The 18,981-nt window shown below is 31.4% G+C and overlaps 3 protein-coding genes across 14 annotated transcripts; all 3 read right to left on the bottom strand.

Annotated features, from left to right (window-relative positions):
• Positions 1-6,145: 6,145 nt before the first annotated feature.
• Positions 6,146-8,462, bottom strand: LOC114379426 (ABSCISIC ACID-INSENSITIVE 5-like protein 1). Its single transcript, XM_028338077.1, has 5 exons — positions 8,273-8,462; positions 6,919-7,768; positions 6,629-6,700; positions 6,495-6,524; positions 6,146-6,414 (listed from the first exon to the last, which is right to left on the bottom strand). The coding sequence occupies exons 2-5, from the start codon at positions 7,732-7,734 to the stop codon at positions 6,328-6,330; spliced, it is 1,005 nt and encodes a 334-aa protein (XP_028193878.1). The 5' UTR covers positions 7,735-7,768; positions 8,273-8,462; the 3' UTR covers positions 6,146-6,327.
• Positions 8,463-10,211: 1,749 nt separating this feature from the next.
• On the bottom strand, positions 10,212-13,326 carry LOC114379392. Its single transcript, XM_028338034.1, has 5 exons — positions 12,917-13,326; positions 12,570-12,761; positions 11,937-12,148; positions 11,502-11,763; positions 10,212-10,661 (listed from the first exon to the last, which is right to left on the bottom strand). Exons 1-5 carry the CDS (start codon positions 12,998-13,000, stop codon positions 10,326-10,328), a joined length of 1,086 nt encoding a protein of 361 aa, XP_028193835.1. The 5' UTR covers positions 13,001-13,326; the 3' UTR covers positions 10,212-10,325.
• Positions 13,327-15,464: 2,138 nt separating this feature from the next.
• LOC114378086 lies at positions 15,465-18,781 on the bottom strand. Of its 12 annotated transcripts, none has more exons than XM_028336613.1 (6): positions 18,643-18,781; positions 17,793-17,839; positions 16,983-17,275; positions 16,640-16,851; positions 16,077-16,332; positions 15,465-15,883 (listed from the first exon to the last, which is right to left on the bottom strand). In XM_028336613.1, the coding sequence occupies exons 3-6, from the start codon at positions 17,232-17,234 to the stop codon at positions 15,593-15,595; spliced, it is 1,011 nt and encodes a 336-aa protein (XP_028192414.1). In that variant the 5' UTR covers positions 17,235-17,275; positions 17,793-17,839; positions 18,643-18,781; the 3' UTR covers positions 15,465-15,592. The 12 variants fall into 12 exon arrangements, with proteins under 12 accessions (XP_028192414.1, XP_028192412.1, XP_028192416.1 ...); XM_028336611.1 differs by having other exon boundaries at positions 16,983-17,270; XM_028336615.1 differs by having other exon boundaries at positions 16,983-17,260.
• Between the last annotated feature and the right edge of the window lie 200 nt (positions 18,782-18,981).

Raw genomic sequence — 18,981 nt, 5'->3', positions numbered from 1 at the left:
GTATAAATTCAACAAAATATAAATAATTTTTATTTTTTGAATATATGTATACACAATTAAAAAATAATTTCACTCTAATAATTTAATTGTTAGTGTAATTTTAGGTAAATTGTTCCTTCTCATGAGTTAAGTGTAAATTTTCCTACTTGATTTAATAAAAGATGTTCATCTCAAGAGTTTGATTTAAAAAATTATTTTTTTTACTGTTAAAAAATATAAAATTGTAATAATAGTGAAAAATGTTTTTTTTTAAATGTAAAAAAAATTAAATACTTAATATAAAAGCTTCATGTTGAAGTTTCTAAGATAATGTATGATTTTACTATAAACCATGCATGAAGCATGTTTTCATAATTTTCTCTGTTTCATTTCATAAGAAAATGTTCATCCACATAAAATAACATATTCAATAAGTTAATTAAGTTACATGTTAGTAAGCAAGATAATTTATAATTATATTAAAACTTTTTTTTGTCGAGATTTATATTTAAAATACAATGATAATAAATTAAAAATATGAATTTAACTCTAATAATTTAAATGTTAATGTATTTTTAAGAAAATTATTTCTTCTCGTGAGTTTAGTGTAAATTATTCTTTTTGATTTAATAAAAAGGTTCATTCCAAAAGTTTGATTTTATACATGATATGCAATAAAATTTATATATTAAGAAATGTAGTCATGAGAAAATATAAATACATATACATATATAATATCAACATGTAAAAGGAGAGAAAAATATTCATATATTATTTGTATATTAATAAATTTACATACAAATATCATGGTATAATGAAAACTTAAATTTGTTGACGCAAAGAAATTTCTTCAATAATTATTTGAAAAGATAATAAATAAGTCATAAAATAATATTTTATGACAACTAATTTAGATTAGAACATTTAATAAATTAATTAAATCACATGATGATAAGTAATAAATATATTTATATTAAAATTATTACAACAAATTAAATAAACTTAATTTCACTTTAATAATTTAAATGTTAATGTAGTTTTAGATAAATTGTTCTTTCCTAATTTTTTCTAAAAATTGATCAAAGAGACCATGATATAAACATAAAATGAGAAAATTTAAAGATTAAAAGTAGTCACAAGCAAATATATATATATATATATATATATATATATATATATATATATATATATATATATATATATATATATATATATAGATATAGATATATTTCAATCCAATTTTTCTGTCCATCAAAATTAATTATTATAATTATTAATTATTGAAAATAACAAGAATATATTCTATAATATCAACAATAACTTTAATTGATTATTAAAAATAACATCAAATATTTGGTATGCATAATGGAAAGATGAACGTTTGATAATGTATAATGGAAAGTTCTATACTTGGATTCATAGTCCATTGGAAACATTTTATCTAATAATTTAGTTGTGAATATAATTCTATAAAGAATTAAAATATTGTTAAAGAATTATATATATCAACTTTCAATTCTTTGATATGACAAACTATCTCTTAGAAAATGACACTTATAACCCAAATAAAGGATACATAATTGTCAACCTTTGACTACCTCTAATAAAAAAATTTCTTGTAGTTTTTGTCTAAATTTTTTCATTATCATTCTAAAAGCCAATATTTAAAGAAAAACTGATACGGCTATGCTATCAGGACTGGCTTTGAGGGCCAGGACCTCCAGAGGAAGAGAATGAAAGCTAAAGAAGAAAAGGCCAAAAGATAAGAAGGATTATATTTCTCATTGATTTGTTGTTATTTACATAGATATATATAGTGCATTCTACTAACATAATTGTGATTTCCTGATCCTCTAGGAATCTTTCAGTAACCGAATTGGTTAGGAATGTTCCCTAGTAGCAGACAACACTACCCAGCAAATCTCACTGCCAACTCAACACCTTCATCCTCAGACATGATCCTTGAGGTACAAAGGCCTGGAAATCATTCTCTTAGTCTTTTCTCTTTGCACTCCTGCTTCTAATGTTGTAGTTTTTGTTTCTGGTGTTGCTTCTGATATGCTATCATCCTTCGGCCCTTGAAGGATCACCTTGTCCTCAAAGTGATGATCCCGGTGCAACTGGTCCTAGTCTTCCCAAGAAATCTCATCAGGGGATAATTCGTGCCATTGAACTAACACCTCCCACGGAGCATTCATGGCTGGGGACGATCGACGATAGTCTAGAATAGCCAAGGGAGTAATGTGAGGTTGATCATTGATGAAGTGATTTGGCATATCAGCTAAATTAGCTTTGTTTGGTGTCCCGTGAAACGGCTTGAGCATTGAGTAGTGAAAGACAGGGTGTATTCGAGCCCCTTCTAGAAGTTATAAGTGATAAGCAACAGGGCCTATACGGTCAAGGATTTGAAATGGGTCGTAGAAATGCATAGCCAATTTGCCGGAAACTGCATGTGCTCCTTTGACTGACCTTTGTTGGTAAGGTCGAAGTTTCAGGAGGACCCAATCCCCAGGTTGGTAAGTTACCTCCCTACGCTTAACATCAGCATGGTGCTTGATGATAGCCTGCGCCTTAAGCAACTTCTTACGAATAGTGTGAAATATTTCTTCCCGGTTACTTAACATCTCGTCAACGACATCAAGATTAGATGATCTAGAGAGGTATTCTGGAAAATTAAAGGGCTTGTGGCCAAACGTAATCTCATACGAAGTGGTCCCTATTCCAATGTTCCATGAAGTATTGTGGATGTGACACCCTCTATCCTTCACATATATATTAATAAAGGAATAAAAATTTAAATATTAATTAAAAGTATTTTTAAAACATTTTTAAATATAAGTCTTTCAAATGGGTAAAAGGCTCACATTCACTTTCTTCTACATCATATTCAAACTTGTTCAAATAAATAATAAAGTCATCTCGGCTCAAAGAAGGTCATCTAAGTTTCATACAGTTAATATAGAACCTATATCCTAAAGTCACATCCTATCAGAGCGTGGTGTTCTTGTGTCCTCTAGCATGAGGTTCTTCATAGTCATCCACCTATTCATCTGCTTCCCCGAACACAAAGTTCAAGATCATCACAGAATCCAAACACAAACAGCAAATCAGGATTGAGTTATTACATTTCTAACTACTAGAGAGAAACAACACAACATATAGTAGCCAAATACAATTTACTTAGCATATCTCACATTATTTCATCACTTTGTCATTCATCAATCACACTTTTCATCCATCAATCACACCTTTCAATCATCAATCATAATATACAGGAATCACACACTCCGATCAAGACATAATAACACATCAATTTCATAATAAACAATTAGCAAGCGTATGCAACAGTTATGCTAAGACTCAAGCCTATATGCAACGTGGTACATGTCAGTGAAAAACCTCGTCGGGCGCCTAGGAGTACATGACAAGACAAACCACACAATAGTAAGTCAAGTCACTCTCACTAGGTAATATCATAGGGAGACCAGTCAGGGTCACAGTGTTTTGCGAGAATGTTCCAACCATATGGGATCAACATAGGCTTAAAGGAGCACTCAAACCGTGTGACCCCTAAGGCCTACACTCCAAAGAGTCCGTCAGGGCCTCTCCCTCCTGATTCAGGTCCAACCCAGAAAACATTTTAGCACACAGACTCTATCTATGAACTGTACAAAACACACGACTCCTCAATTGTTTTCAAAATAATTTTAACTCGTCGCCCTTTAAGGGTCTTATCATTAACTCGTCGCCCTTAAAGGGACTTAGCATTAACTCGTCGCTCAAAAAGGGACTTAGCATCAACTCGTCACCCTAAAAGGGACTTAGCATCAACTCGTTGCCCTAAAAGGGACTTAGCATTAACTCGTCGCCCTTGAAGGGACTTATGATCGTGTGATTGTACAATTCATAGTTCACAACTCAATGCACACAACACCTCAATGCACATATATATCTCAATCATATACATACTCAATTTATCACATACACTTAATCTCAATCACAATGATATAATCTCAGTCTAACATGTTATCACACCTCATAAATCGTATACACTTTACCTATGAACTATTCAATACACACATTTACTCAATTGTTTTCAAAATTATTTTAACTCGTCGGGTTCCCACAGTGGATCCCATCACAATACTCGTCACCCTTAAAGGGTCTTACAATTGTGTGATTGCACAATTCATAGTTCACAACTCAATACACACATCTCATCTCAATACACATGTATTTCATCATCCGTCACATGTTCAATTTATCACATACTCACAGTTTGAATCATCATTTCATAACCTTAACATAACAATTTATACAAAAGATTTTATCACAACATGAGATGTAAAACCTCTGAAATAGTTTCTCACAATTGTATCAAAATTAATTAATCAAAATCATGGGTTAAACACAAAGACATCAAGAGCATTCAAGTTTATCAATCAATTCTCATCAGGACATCAATTGGTACATAGAACACAATAATATTGTATTTATAATCATAAAGGAAAAATTATAATTCAATAAACATCCCAAAATAAACTCAAATTTAGTTCTCTAAGAATCCTTACACATGTTCATTCTAACCCCCAATTGCGATAAACTCATCCCTTACCTTTGAGCGGACTCATGTGTCTTCCTTCAACCACCAGTGATAGTAACATTTCTAGCGGTTCCCTGAGATTCCTTCAGTTATTCCTCCGACTGTTCCGATAGAATCCCTTATCGAATATTTATTTATCTATAATTTATCTATAACAGTTAACAATTAAAAAAAGTCCATTTCAAAAACTGAATATTTTTTTATTTTCAAAATTTAACAGGTAACAATTATCTATAATCTATATCAATTAACAATTAAAAAATGTCAATGTTAAAAATCGTGGATTGTTAATCCTTTTTATTTTATATAATCTATAACAATTTATTTATCTAATCTATAACAGTTATCAATTAAAAATTCATTGGTTGTAATTAGTCCTTTTTATTTTCAGACTTTACCAATTAACAATTAAAAATCATTGAATCTTTTTACTTTCAAAATTTAACAATTAACGATGGAGAGTATAAAGGAAGAAATTGTGCCAGAAGAATTCACATGTCAAAAGAAGAATAAGACAAATAACATACAAACAAATGTTTTGCAATATTAACTCATATGGATAATATATTAATATTAATATTGATTTGCAACAGCTAACTGTTTCACTAGAGATCATCACCCACCACTTTCCACTTTTTTAGGGTGTGTTTGGTCGAGGGGGAAGAGAAATTTGGTGAATCTCATACAAGACCCACATCTTTCACACTTTAATTAAAAAAAATCTCTTCTATTTTTCATCCTTTCGATTTCCATCTTCTAAACCAAATACAACATTAGAGAAGTTGTTTACATGCACTAAAATTACTCTTAGGATTTCCATCTTCTAAACCAAATAAAACATTAGAGAAGTTGTTTACATGCACTAAAATTACTCTTAGGATGTGTTTAGTTTAGAGGAAAAAAAAGATAAATTTTTGAATTAAAATAGAGTGTAAGAAGTATAAATCTCAAGAAATATAGTATAATTTTTTTTTTTTGGTACATTATTTTTCTCCTTTGAAACAAACAAAGCCTCTTGACACTACCAATGGAGGGGGAAAGGGGAGAGAGGGTGGGGTGGCCTGGGGGAGAAGTGTGAGGGGAAGGAGAGGAATTTCACATTATTGGTAGTGTCAATAGTAAAGTTGTAAGTGTCAATAGCGGTAGCTCCCTATATTTAATCGCTAGTCAACAAAAACGTCCATAGTCCACCCACCAACGGTAATTGCTTTCTACACCTTCAATTACTTCCTGCACCATTCTGGATTAGGTGCATGAAGCAAAGATAGAGGTTGAAGAAGCAATTTTCATCCCAATTCACTAGAACCGAACAACACAATAAAGCAGGTTACAGCATTCTAGCCTTTCAGTTCAACCGAAACACAACCTTAATGTTATTCCCACTGCCTCATTACAAGTGTAGTCGATTGATAAGAATAACACATTCATTTATTTTTGAATTTGCAAAAAATATATAAATACGGATAAAATTTAAGCAAAATAAATTATAATTAAATATAATTATTTTTAATAGAAGCAGGGATTAACTGGCTGAGATACTTAATATTTATAACCCTTGAAATATTATGCAGCAGAATAATATTAGTAACATTTATCTCTCTTATTTTTTTCTATTGTCCATATCTCCAAATGTACTAACAATTTAAATTTTAATAAACGGTTAAGGTGTATCTTAGATAATACAGATACGTTATTTCTTTTCACATGTGTGTATGCTAATTTTTATCCTTGCCGTTGAGGCTTGTTCACCAGGATGCGCTTAGAGGCCTCTTCATTGACCTCAATTTTTCTGTCCTCTTTTGAGCCATTGTTGTGTGCTTTCTCTGAGAAATCTGCATAATTACATGATAATTACACAGTGATCTAACTTAATAACCCTGCAATAACTTACATTTGAAACATAATCACTAACCTCTTGTTTTCTCTTGCGTTCAGCATCGGCCTAGTAGATTTCAATGAAGATAAAGTATGTTAAACATCAAAAAAACATAATTCATTAAGGAAAAAAATATATGAACAAGAATCTTCAATTTCAATATTGTGTACCAGAGTTTGTTTGAGCTTTTCGTTCTCTTCTTTTAGCAGATTCAGCTCTGCTTCAAGCTCTACCGTATATGCCTGCATTACAAGATTTTGACATGAGGGAAAAGACCTTGAAAAATGTGCATATATATAAGATAGAAGTAACACAGCTCATGTAACTAACATAGCACACAAAATGAACAAAATTTGCTTAGATGAAATATGAAGTACCATACTCTAAGTTACATGATTAATAACTAACAAGCATACCAAATTGATGTATAATAAAGACTAGTTTATGATGAGCACAAAACCTGTCTTCTTGCTCGAGAACGTGCCGCCGATTCTCGATTCTTCAACATTCTGCGCTGCCTTCTCTCTACTACCACTTCAGGAGGGCCATCAATGATCCTCTTCCTATTACCCTTCCCACTTGATTCTCCTAAGCTTGGACATTTCTCCACAGCACCATTTGTAGTGACATCCTTTATAACTAAGTTGTTATTCTGTGCCAACATGTTTTGTGTTTCAAGCCCATTACAAGACACACTAGATCCTGTCCCTATTACATGCCTGAACCTATAACTTGCACTCAATGGCCCATTACTTGCAATGTTACCAATCTGATTTTGATATAGTAATGAAGACTTGAATAGTGATGATGATTCTTGTACCACCCCAGCTTTTACTAGGAAATCCTCCAAAGTCATTTCCCCAAGTGTTTGCTGCCTTTTGAGTAGTGGCTCATTCCTGGCAAGGCTATTGTTAGCTTCATTGTAGTGTGGTTGGCTTTTGTGGATCTGAGACCAAATTTCATCCACAGTTTTCTTGCAAATTGGGGGAGGGACAGATAATGGCTGGGAAATGGTGGTGGGTTCTGTTGCTACTACACTTTTACCCTTTGCAGCTTCATCAAGGGTGGGTAGTGATGGGTTAACTTGGTTGTTGTCATCAGAGTTCCAAATGCTAGAAAGGAATTCATCCATGTTCATGGATCCTAAGCTCTTTCCATTCTTGCAATAGAACTCATCAAGGGTGAGTGAGAGTATTGAGTTTTGTTTGCTTAGTTGAGAAAATGTGGCTTCTGGTTCTTGCAATGGCACCTCTTGATTTGGTTGTTGGAGAGACATGTGTGTCGATAAAGGTGCTAATTCTTGGAACAACCTGTCATAAGCGACAGCTTTTGTCTCAGAAACTACCATTATTATTTGCAAAAAATGAAGAAAAAAAAAGACAGAGCAAACTTCACGAATTCTCAGATGTAAAGTTCTTAAGAAATTGAAGTGCATCGAATCAATAACTTGATTATAATTTTCAACAAATCTGCATGAATTTTTAACCAACCCACCTTTCCCCAAAAGAACATTAAAGAAAGAATAAGAGAAAATAAAAGTAAGATACAAATTTGAAAGATAAGCAATTAAATCTATAATAAAAAAAAAACTTCACTGTGGACAATGTAATAGACAATTCTCATTGTGTATCAGATAATTCAGATGATGTAATTGATGCTCTACTAGGACTGTATCACCAAATGACCAGTTGCATGCAACATGCAAACATGCATCTGAGTGTGATCCACATGAAAGAACAAGATTAAGGGAAGAAATATAAGCAAAACCACATAATGAACTTGGAAGAGGAAAATAAAACTAAAAGCAAGGGTACCTGAACAAAAACAGAAGGGAGAATCTGAATTCTGAAACAGAGAGAAAGAATTGGAATTAGAAAAATATCAGAGAGAAAAGAAGGAACACCAACAGAGTGAAAGAAAGGGGGAGTGAGGAGAAGGGAAGGAATGGTAACACTGCAAAGAGTCAGACACTTTAACTGCCATTGGTAACATTTAAAACAACATTTGTTTCACTCAGTCTTGAGCATTACTTTTTCATTGACACGTTCAGCGTCATCAACCGTTTTCGCTGAAAACGTTTATAACTTTTTTTTTCTTTACATTTTTTTTAAGTCAAAGCATCTACGCTCTTTTAATGTCTCTTGCCTTTGTTCTTTTTCGGTGAATAGAAAAAATAGTATTATTTAATGAAGATTTCTTTTTTTAAAAAAAGGTAATGTTATTTTAAGAATATTTTAATAGAAAAAATTAATAGTCCATAAAAAGTATTATTTTAAAAAGCGAAATTTATTTAATGAAGCGTCACTTTTTCAATTAGTTGAATAGAAAAGGTATATTATAATCCGGGGGATGTTATAGAACTTTTCTCTTTGGTTCACATAGGCTTTTTTGTTTTGGTAGTGTAAGCAAAAAAATTGGTTCACATAGGCTAAGTATTTAGTATGAATAATGTTTTGTGGATACTTATTTATTAATAGATATTAAGAAAGAAATCAACGAGTCTAGTTCGGTAACAGTTGATTGAATAGTATTTGAGTTATAAAAAATTTAGGATCAGTATTGAATTCTTATAAAAAAGATAAAATAAAAATTTATATGAATATGATATAATAAAAAAAGAGAGAGAAAAAAAGTGTGAAATGAATGTTAATACTATTTAGTTGTTAATGTATTATCGTTGTTCTAGTATCTATTCAAATGCATGCCCGTAAATCAGTGTTAAGCAACTATCCAGTTATATATATATATATATTAATGTCAAGGGTTTCCAGGCTAGATTAAAAACATTAATTCATTATAGGCTTAATTTTATCTTTTATTCCTAAATTATTACAACTATGTAATTATGTTTTTTTCCATTTTTAATTACATTAATTAATTGGGTTTGAAAAAAAAATTCAATGTAGGTCCATTTGTTAGTGTCCTATCAATTTGAAAAAAAATTGTTCACATAACATATTAATATTAGAGATGATGTAACATTATCACACTCATCTACTCATCTGACATTAATATGTTAATATGTGGACTAACATAATCGATTGATGCAAATGTTAACGTGACGTTAGAAAAGACCCAAAATTATATAATCATAATTTTCAACATTTTAAAAAAATAAAAAAAAAAACAATATTTTATAGAATTTAATAATACCAAATTATATTAAAAAGTGGTATAAGTGGAAACAATCATGAATGACGCTACTATATGTGCGTGTCTGGTTTCAATTTAAGAACGTACATCTCGGTAATTTTTCTCATCAGATTCATCCAAAAAAGACTGAAACAAGTAATATTTGCTTCGGTAACGTGCGCCAAATACGCACAAACAAGCTCACTATACAAGGGTTGCGTGTGTGACATTATCAAAGGATTTAAAACGTTAGTAACAGGTTGCGTGTTTGAGGGAGGGTTTGAGGAGTGTTTAAAAAACTCTGTATAAGTTATCAGAAAGCTCTTCAATTTTTATAAGCTCCATGATCCTTTTTTTTTTTTTTCTCTTCTTCTCACTAAATAAGATGTTTATTTAAAAAAAAATTATTTGACCCTACTTTTTTTTAAGGAGAAGAAAAACCAAAAATAAGTCCAGCCAGTCAAACATAAGCAGAGTTAATATTCTTGCAAAAGGCATCTTCCTCTATGCATATACTTAATTTTATTTTCAGTATTTTTTTTGTTTAGGATGTTATGTTAATTAAAATAGAAAAACTTACTAGAACTACATGTCTATGTATCATGCTAAGAAGACATGGCAGAATGCAATTCACACATATTCTTTTTATTTGCCAAACAAATGTAATTTATACAATTGACAGTTTCCTTTAAAAAATCTAATAATATACATATTAGATTTTGAAATCATGGCATATTAAGATTCAAATAATGGTGCTTTAGATCTATATGCAACATTTTCTTGTCCAAGTAAAAGTGCCTTCAAAATGGCCTCACACAAGCCCCTATAGTATATAATTAAATGGCCACCATCTGGAACTTCATGATACTGTATCCAGGGCAGCTTCCCTGAAACAAATCTCTGGAGTTCAGAGGGCACAACCTTATCTTCGTAGCCATGCCAAATGTGAAACGAACCTGTATTGTGAGGGAATGGATTACTTAGCTTCATTGGGTCAAATTCCCATTTTCCAAAAGCCACCCTCCAGTCATGGCGAAGAGTGTCAAAAACAGCCTTTTCCCTTAAACTGTCCTGTAAGTACAAGCATACCATGATCACCATTTCCTTCATAGCATAGCTATATTCACATAAAACAATTGAGTATGTTTGTTGAAAACCCGTTTATACTTTTTAAACAGAAATATGCACATCTCAATGCACCAAATGTAGAAGTAATATAAAGGATGGATTGACTTTAAATTGAAACTAATGGATTTCCATTTGACCCATCTTTTGGTTGAAAAAAGAAGAGAAATGACTAGGATTTACAAAGAAAGAGAAAGAAAAATAAAAATAAATTTACTATTAAATTCAACTAGGATAATTTAGTCAACATGTAGTTCATAAACTTCATTTGTCATATCTTCAAATCTCCTTAACATTAGAGAGGATCGTGAAAAATAAAAGTATAAAGTCATTGCATTCATCTAGTCATGAATCAACTTTTGAATGAAGATCAAATAATTTAAATCTCATATCAAATTTTAGATTTGATTTACTAAAATAAAATATGAGTCGCTTAATCTTCTTCCAACAATTCTGATTAGTTGGTTACTTGAATGTGTTAAATTCGGCCATGGATTTCAATGACTTTAAGGAAGAAAAATCATAGTGACTTTTTCTAATTTTTTTTTTATAATGACTTTTCCTAAGTTTTATATAAGTGAACAACAATTTGAATAATATTTTATATAAGTAACCACCAACTTAATAAAATAAAATAAAAAAAGTCGTGACATTCCCTCCTCAAAATCATTGAATCCATTTTAAATAAATCTCCTATTACATGAAATCCGAATCTTTTCCTTATTCCTAACCAAACAAAGGATTTTATAAAAATTCCTCCCTTCCGACCAAACACTATAAATTTACCTTTGTAAGCATAGGGAACCCAGGAATTGTCTTTAGAATATCCACATCACTTTTGTTGAAAAATGCAGGGTTCTTCTCTATGACAGCAGTTGAAGGGAGCCACTTTTGAGTGACCCACCAATGCAATAGTCTAGGCCAGTGGTTTGCAAGCCACATACACCACTGGACAAGTTTCCTCCTGTAGTCCTCCCTTATCAGTCTCTTAGGGAATGAAGGCCACCTGTAATTGATCACTGGTGCTATCAGTGCCAACCCTGCAAGCCTGCACAAAATGGTCTTTTAACATAACTGACCAAAACAAAGTACACAAAAAAGAAAAAAAGAAGTTATTTTCAGTGTTTCTTATACAAATCTCTGAATGAAAACAAAAAGTAAAAACATGAAATGAAAAAAGAAGTAAATATGTCCTTAAAAACATTGAGTATTGTAATTTACCTGTGGGGCAAATACTTTAGACAACTCCAAGTAGCGTATGAACCCATTGAGACTCCAATCACATAAAACTGTGGTCCTAATTGTAGCTGATCAGCAAGCTCTTGAATGTCAAGTGCTTCACTTTTCAGTGAGCGTTTGGGGTTTGGATCACTTTCTCCATATCCAGCCCGGTCATATTGCAGAAGATATATACCCAACTCATCTATTAATTCCTGTAAATTGATTCAATGTGATCATATTTTATTTTGAAATTAGAATATTTGAATTGTGCACTGCCACTGCCTACTTCAAAATTTGTTCTAGTGAAATGTATTGAAAACATACTTAAAATTCAAAACTCATAACCCACTACAACTTACTTAACAACCACAAGAAAAGAAGAAGAAGATCATGCTAAACAGAAATACTAGTAGACATCTCTTGTTTGCGATTTGCATGCAAGTATTTGATCAGCAAAAAATTGTGTATAGTATACATAGCATTTGGAAATTATTTTACTTGTTTCCTTTCTTATCCGTCAAAATTTCAATTTTTCTCTCTTGATAGGACTGCCAATACAATTTTTTTTAATGGTGCTGTGCTAATTAGATCATGTCTAGTATATGGCAAAGAGAAATTAAGGTTATTAATTACTTGGGGTGCCAGAAAATTCATCTCTTTGGAGCTTCCAAAGCCGTGCACAATGACGATCTTGTACTTTGCTATGTCTTTGGGGACGCCTCTCTCAATATAGGCAAGGTGCCTCCCATCTCTGAGTTTGATTCTTGGTGAAACCACGGGAAAATCATCTGATGAACCGTTGTGGTTTGGAGATAGTTGAGTGCCCTGATATAAACCATTGCCAAAAAACATATGAATAACTATATATTGCTGCTCCATAAACCATGAAGGAATAAATGGTAGGTCTAGCAAACATTTTCCTGGCACAATGATCACATAGATATGCAAGAAGAAGAAAACTACAATAGTGAGAAGCTTACTTGACAGAAACATCTGCAGATATTCTGTGTCTGAACCAGGGGGATTTGTGTCAACAATTTAAGATGATGTTTTACTCTTTTCATTTGCTCTAGACCTATAGATTTTACACAAACTTTTTATGCACATCAATGGAATGGAAGCTGAATTTGGTTACTTCCTCCTTAAAATAAAAGAGGATTGTGTTGTGTGTGCGCTTGTATTTGTGTTTTTGACTTTTTGAAGTCATTTCCTTGAGGATATCCTTTGAAAGGTTCCATATTAGGAGCATCTTTTTTTGTCTATCTGTTGCCATTTGCTAACATTTCATATGGTTTGACAGACTCGTGCCAAAGTAGCTTTTAACCACTTCCGTTAATAAGATTTGCGACATATTTTTGAAGTAAACTATTTGATCAAATAATTATATTCTTTTTACTTGTTTAATCATTATGAAAATGCTAATGATTTTTTAATACTGCTAAGAATGCTCCAGAATTTGTCCAAATTTTCATCTAAGTACCAACTACTGTAAATATATGTAGTAAGGCAACAACAGCACATTGTGATTTGGGAACCCCGAATTGCAGTAGTAGTAGATTGCACTCGCTTTCTAAATTCGAGAAAGATAGAGACACGGGCCAAAACCTTTTCCCTTTTATAGATGAACTATAGTATTATTATTTAGTTTGGTAGGTTTGTAGAAGTACCGGCTCATGAATGTTTTTTCGTCTCCTATTGCGCTTACGTCCTGTATGATTAGTACTTCATGGTTTATACCCAGACATATTGGGAATATTCTTTGAAGTTCCTTGCTGGATTTCACTATCCATCCTAAAACTTTTGTGACAATTTTCTCGGTATTTACGTGATTATTAGATAATGGATTGTTTATAAGAATATTTTTCTTCCTCTATAAATTAAAGTTTAGATGACTTAGATCTCAAGACTCATTAGTACTTAAAAATGTATTTATAGATTATCGGCAAGAAGATTTCTCCATTGATTATGAAAATCAAACTCACATCCTTTTTTATATGAATTTGTTTTTTACCAACTAGATTAACTTTCACATCCTTTTAGATATGAATTTGTTTCTTACCAATTAGATTAACTTTCATTGGCTGAAAAACACAATATTAATATCAAGTTTGATGAAAATTTCATATTCAATGTAGGGAATGAAAATATGATGAAATTATATTATTTTCCATAGTGAAGAAAAGAGAGTGGAGAAAATACATGTAAAGGATATAAAAAATAATTAAGATGACAAGTAAAATTATGGTTTAAAGAATAACGAAGATGACGGTGCAAGATTAGAATTCAAAAAATAATAACAATGAAAGATGTAAAAATAAGGTTTAATTAGAGGTGGATACTAAAATAGTGTTTTTATTAATTTTATACAAAAGGATATTTTTATAATAAAAATATTTAAAAAATAAAAGGAGGTGCACTTAGTAAATTTAAAGGTGAAATAGCAAAATTTGGAGCAAAAACTCATGGGCAGGTCACCCACAAATTCAAATTGACCCAAATTGATCCAAAATTTTGAGTTGAGTCATTTATATATTTGGGTTAAAATTGAACCAAATCGATTAAAATCGTTCATGTAGAGATTAGGTCACGAGTTTAGATTTATAGATCCAATCAAAATCAAACTAAATTGATCAAAATCGATCAAATTTTTTAGAATTGTTTGGTTTGACTTTAAATACGGCTAATATTGAAACTTTAAGTGTTGAAACATTAAGTGTTGGGATAACTAGTGTTGAAACTTTTTACAATATTTCTTTCATGTACATTATTATTTGTTTCACTTTTTTTCATATTTATTTTTTTGGCATGTTTATTATTAATGGATCATATTTTCTTCATTTATTTCAGCAAATTTGGTTGTAGCAAAGTTTGTTGCAAGAAATTATTTTACAGGAAATAGTTGTAATTCAGTCTACTATAGTAAATCTCATTGAAGAATATTTTATTTTAATTTGTATCGGTCTAGTTTAGAATATTATGCTTATGATATTAAATAAATCAATTTTACTAATTTCAGATATTTGATAATATTGTGTTAATTGTATTGAATATTTGAATGAATCATGATTTAAAATAGTAATTCTAAGAAAAAAATTAAATTTAAATGGGTAACCTGTCAGTTTAAATTGAACCAAACCGTTCATAAATGGGTTGGATTGGATTTCAAAAAAAATTATAAAAATCAAACAAAACTGATTAAATTTGATTGGATAGGATCCTGAATAAGGTGTAAAAATTTTACCATGTAAATATTAAATACTATTTCTTTTCTCTATACAAAAAAAAGTAAAGAATCATGATTTTTTTTTATTTTTTATTTTTCAAAACTCATTTTATATTTGTATTTATTTATTTCTTCCTTGTTTTTATTGCACCTCTCATCACAACTCTACATTTTTACTCATTTATATAGGTGTAAAATTCAAAAGAGCGCAAAATGCTCTAACCTAAAGCAACGTGCTATACAACTCTTTATAGAGTAAAATATAAACAAATGAAATAAATTACAAAACAATAATTATTAAAATATATTGTAAAAATAAGAACAACTCTTAAGATTTAAAAAAATATATATCGTAACTGCTTACAAAGTTTTGTTGCCATCGCATTCACAAGACCAATGGTTTACTCCGCACACTACATCATATTACGAAATATCATGTGAGTACAAGTGCTCTGATAATAGACTCACATTCATTTTTCTTGAAGAGAAATAGATGTCCTGCATGAGGAAGCTCATGATAACGAATCCACGGTAATTTGTGAGAGATGTAACGGTTCAGCGTGTAGGGAATGATCCTATCTTCAAAGCCTTGCCATATGTGAACCGAACCATTATTATCAGGGAACGGATTTGTTATGTCTGTTGGTCCAAATTCCCACTTTCCAAAAGCACTCATTATGTCTCGGTGTAATGATTCATATTCACCTTGCTGAGTTATCCTCTCCTGAATGTTAAGACACGTAGTATATAAGATTAATTAATTGTGTGCATGATGAATGGATGTTATATAGTGTATCTTCATAGATTTTTCAGTTTCTAAGAACTACCAAAACAGTACCATTTTGTGTGAAATCCTAATTGTCTTCCTTTGTAAATATAAATGTCAAGATAAAGTGACAAATGATAAATGCAGCTACCTGGCCAGTGTTTTGGAGTTCTGACAAGCTCTTCACGATCTCTATATCATCAGGAGACAACAAATTTGTCAAAGTCAATGAAGGGAACCATTTTTGAGTCATCCACCAATAGAACAACCAAGGGGCATAATGTGAAACTCGAAAAGTCCATTGGTCTGAGTGAGGTAGCATCAGAAATGCTTCTCTTAGTAGATTTTCAGGATAAGAAGGCCACCAATAGCTTATAAATGGAGCCACCAAGGCTGCTCCTGATAATCTGCCAAAGGATGTGTTGTTATATATAGTGTTTAATTTTTATGTACTATCTGTAAGGACTTTACACAGTCAACCAATTCAAAATTATCATTGGTTAAAATAGTTAAAAGTAAAAATCATCAAACCTATTATATATAGGTTTCTATGCTTTGGATGATAATATAAAAGTTAGTGTGACTGAATCATAGTGTAAAAATTATTATAATATTATGTCAATGCATATACAATTTACTCTTATATATAGTATCACATGCAAGAATGGAAAACATCAAAAGCAAAATGAAGCTACAAGTCAGCAATTAACATGCCTGTGTGGAATGTATTTTAGGCAGCTCCAAACAGGGTAACCTCCCATTGACATACCAATTATATAAAACTTATGACCAATCTCCAATTTATCAGCTAGTTCTTGAATATCATATGCTTCACTCTTCACAGAACGTAACGAATGTGGATCACTTTCACCATAACCTGCTCTGTCAAAGTGGAGGAAATATATCCCTAGATCTTCAACAAGTTCCTACACATAAGCAAAACACAACCAATTTAACATATCTAGTATTTCATTTTCTTAGCAAGCATTACCAATGCTAGATAATTATACCAGACACAGGAGCATAAATATATAAAAGAAGAGCAAGTAGTTCATACTTGAGAAACTGGTAAACTTGTGTCTTTGGAACTGTCATAACCATGAATGACAATGATCTTGTACCTAGCTTCTTCCTTTGGAACACCAAATTCTCGGTAGGCCAAATGCCTCCCATCACTGAGCTTCACTCTGGGTGAAGCTACTTCAGGACCACCTACGGATCCACATATTTTAGGAGGTGGCGGCTTTACGGCCTTATAAGCCAACCCTATGAGAATCACCACCAGCGACACTGCTATTGGAATCACCATTGCTCCAAAGAGACTGCACCATCAACCTATCAGCCACTACACTACAATGTAATTAGAATTATTTAAAAGAAGCAAGGTTGTACTGCTTTTTTTTTTTCAATAATACAATCAATCTCAAGGTCAATAACATTTGCCACTCCAATAATTTTTAACAAAATACCAGAACCAGCATTCACTTCTTTATAAACCCTACCATCCGGAGCAAAATTTGTTACAAAGTCATGTATGTATTCATATAGGTTCAGTAATGTAGTCACCAAATTATATATATATATATATATATATATATATATATATATATATATAAAGCTATAAAAGTTGATTGTACCAATGTTTTGAACATAGACAACGGATATTATTAGGAAGAACATAACATGTATAACCATTTGGATTCCTTGGTTCAGATATATATCAACTATGTCAAGAAATTCATATATGACCAAACTATTTTGCCATGCTGGATCTAAGTGATTCTTTGTTTCCTTTGTGAATGAGATTTAATACCACGTATAAAGCAGAAACGGAAAGCAGTTGAAACTAATGAAAGAAAGTATATACCTTGTTGCCGAAGCTAGGAAGCAGCAACTATACACAAACAAAATCTCCTGTGTGTGAGAGAGGATAGACGACAACAAGAAGAGGAATAAGCCATGAATGAGTGGAACTCTCCCTCATAAAAACGACGAGAAATTCATTTACATGGAAAAAAATAATTCTAGAGCCTATAATATATTCCACAATTCAATTCTCAACATTCTTCATCCAATCCCAGAAAACAAAACAAAGAATATCAGTGTGATGTTCACGTCAGCACACTCTGTTCGGCGGTGGAATAACCATCATCCATTTTTTTTTCGATTTTAAAATAATAATTATTATAGCAAAATTATTTAAAATACTAATTTTTTTCATTTTAAAAACATAATTACTTCTTATTTTATTAATATTTCTATCATTTTATTTAATAAAAATACCAAAATTTATAATTAAAATATATAAAATAAATAAATAAAATTCTAAAAGAATGCTTCCCAAGAAACTCAGGTCCACCTCAACTTCATTCTTAAGGACATCAGTCCCAAAACCTTCCTTCCCAACAAAAGCACATGAACTGATGAACGAGGAGGAATAATAGCATGTTGCATGGCCACGAGACTGCCACGTGGCAACCAATGAACCTCATTTCAAAATATTATTATTAATTAACAGAGAATAAATGTCAGAGCTGCAAATGAAAGCACCGGCACCACCGGCTATATTTATCCCATATTCTAACAGGACAAAAAATGAAGTTCAACATAAAATTCACAGATGATGGAGGAAGATTTATACTAGCTAAACTAAAATCATATCAAATTGGAAAACTAATATATATAAAATAAAATAACAAAAACCAAAGAAGACTCACCTTCAGCAAGTGAATTAAGGACTCCTCTCCCGGTAGCCGGTAGTGTTGATTGTATGAATCTGAATCCCAAACCAACCAGGTTTCCTTCTTCTCCTTCAAATAGCATGTTCTACCAAAGCTTACTCACATAAAGAGCTAAATAAATAACCATATCTGTCCATGTCGTCACTCGTCACGTACAAAAATTAAAAGTAAGCGGGTGTTTGAATTGACGTTCATAAAATTGATTTAAAATTAAATTAATTTGGTAAATTAATTTTAAAGTAATTTGATTTATGTTTAGATGTTTTATTATAAAATTAAATTAAGAGTAAAATTTAATATAAAATTTTAGATTTA

The sequence above is a fragment of the Glycine soja genome, chromosome 12, assembly GCF_004193775.1.
Source record: "Glycine soja cultivar W05 chromosome 12, ASM419377v2, whole genome shotgun sequence".
Taxonomy (NCBI): Eukaryota; Viridiplantae; Streptophyta; class Magnoliopsida; order Fabales; family Fabaceae; genus Glycine; species Glycine soja.
The sequence above is the reverse complement of the archived record's forward strand: the minus strand, read 5'-3'. Positions and strand labels throughout refer to the sequence as shown.